The 296-nt window shown below is 68.6% G+C and overlaps 1 protein-coding gene across 1 annotated transcript in view; it reads left to right on the top strand.

Moving 5' to 3' along the window:
- AAMP (angio-associated, migratory cell protein) overlaps positions 1-296 on the top strand; it is a 6,709-nt gene that overhangs the window by 1,434 nt on the left and 4,979 nt on the right. The window contains exon 2 of the mRNA XM_009887340.1: positions 111-263. Coding sequence (XP_009885642.1) covers positions 111-263 — 153 coding nt within the window. The remainder of the gene's footprint in view (positions 1-110; positions 264-296) is intronic.

The following is a 296-nucleotide window of genomic DNA, read 5'->3' as shown; positions in this document are numbered from 1 at the left end:
GCCCCGTTCACTGGGGACCCCCCGAGGTCCCGCCGTTCCCGCCGCCGGCTGCTCTGGAAGCGCCAAGCCGGGCAGGCCGCGAGCTGTCTCTTGACCTTCGCCCTCTGCAGATGACCTGGCCGACGAGATGGAGGACGTGGACTTCGATGAGGAGGGGGCAGAAGAGCCCGACGCCGAGGCTTGGGAGACAGAGGACGACGAGGGGGTGGAGGACGGCATGGAGGCGCAGGATGACAGCGAGGTCACGTTCTCCCTCCACTCGGGTGAGTGATGGCTGTGGGCAGCAGTGGCTGGGG

This window comes from Charadrius vociferus, unplaced genomic scaffold (assembly GCF_000708025.1).
Source record: "Charadrius vociferus isolate BGI_N301 unplaced genomic scaffold, ASM70802v2 scaffold385, whole genome shotgun sequence".
In the NCBI taxonomy this organism is placed as follows: Eukaryota; Metazoa; Chordata; class Aves; order Charadriiformes; family Charadriidae; genus Charadrius; species Charadrius vociferus.
This window is presented reverse-complemented; position numbering and strand designations above follow the sequence as displayed.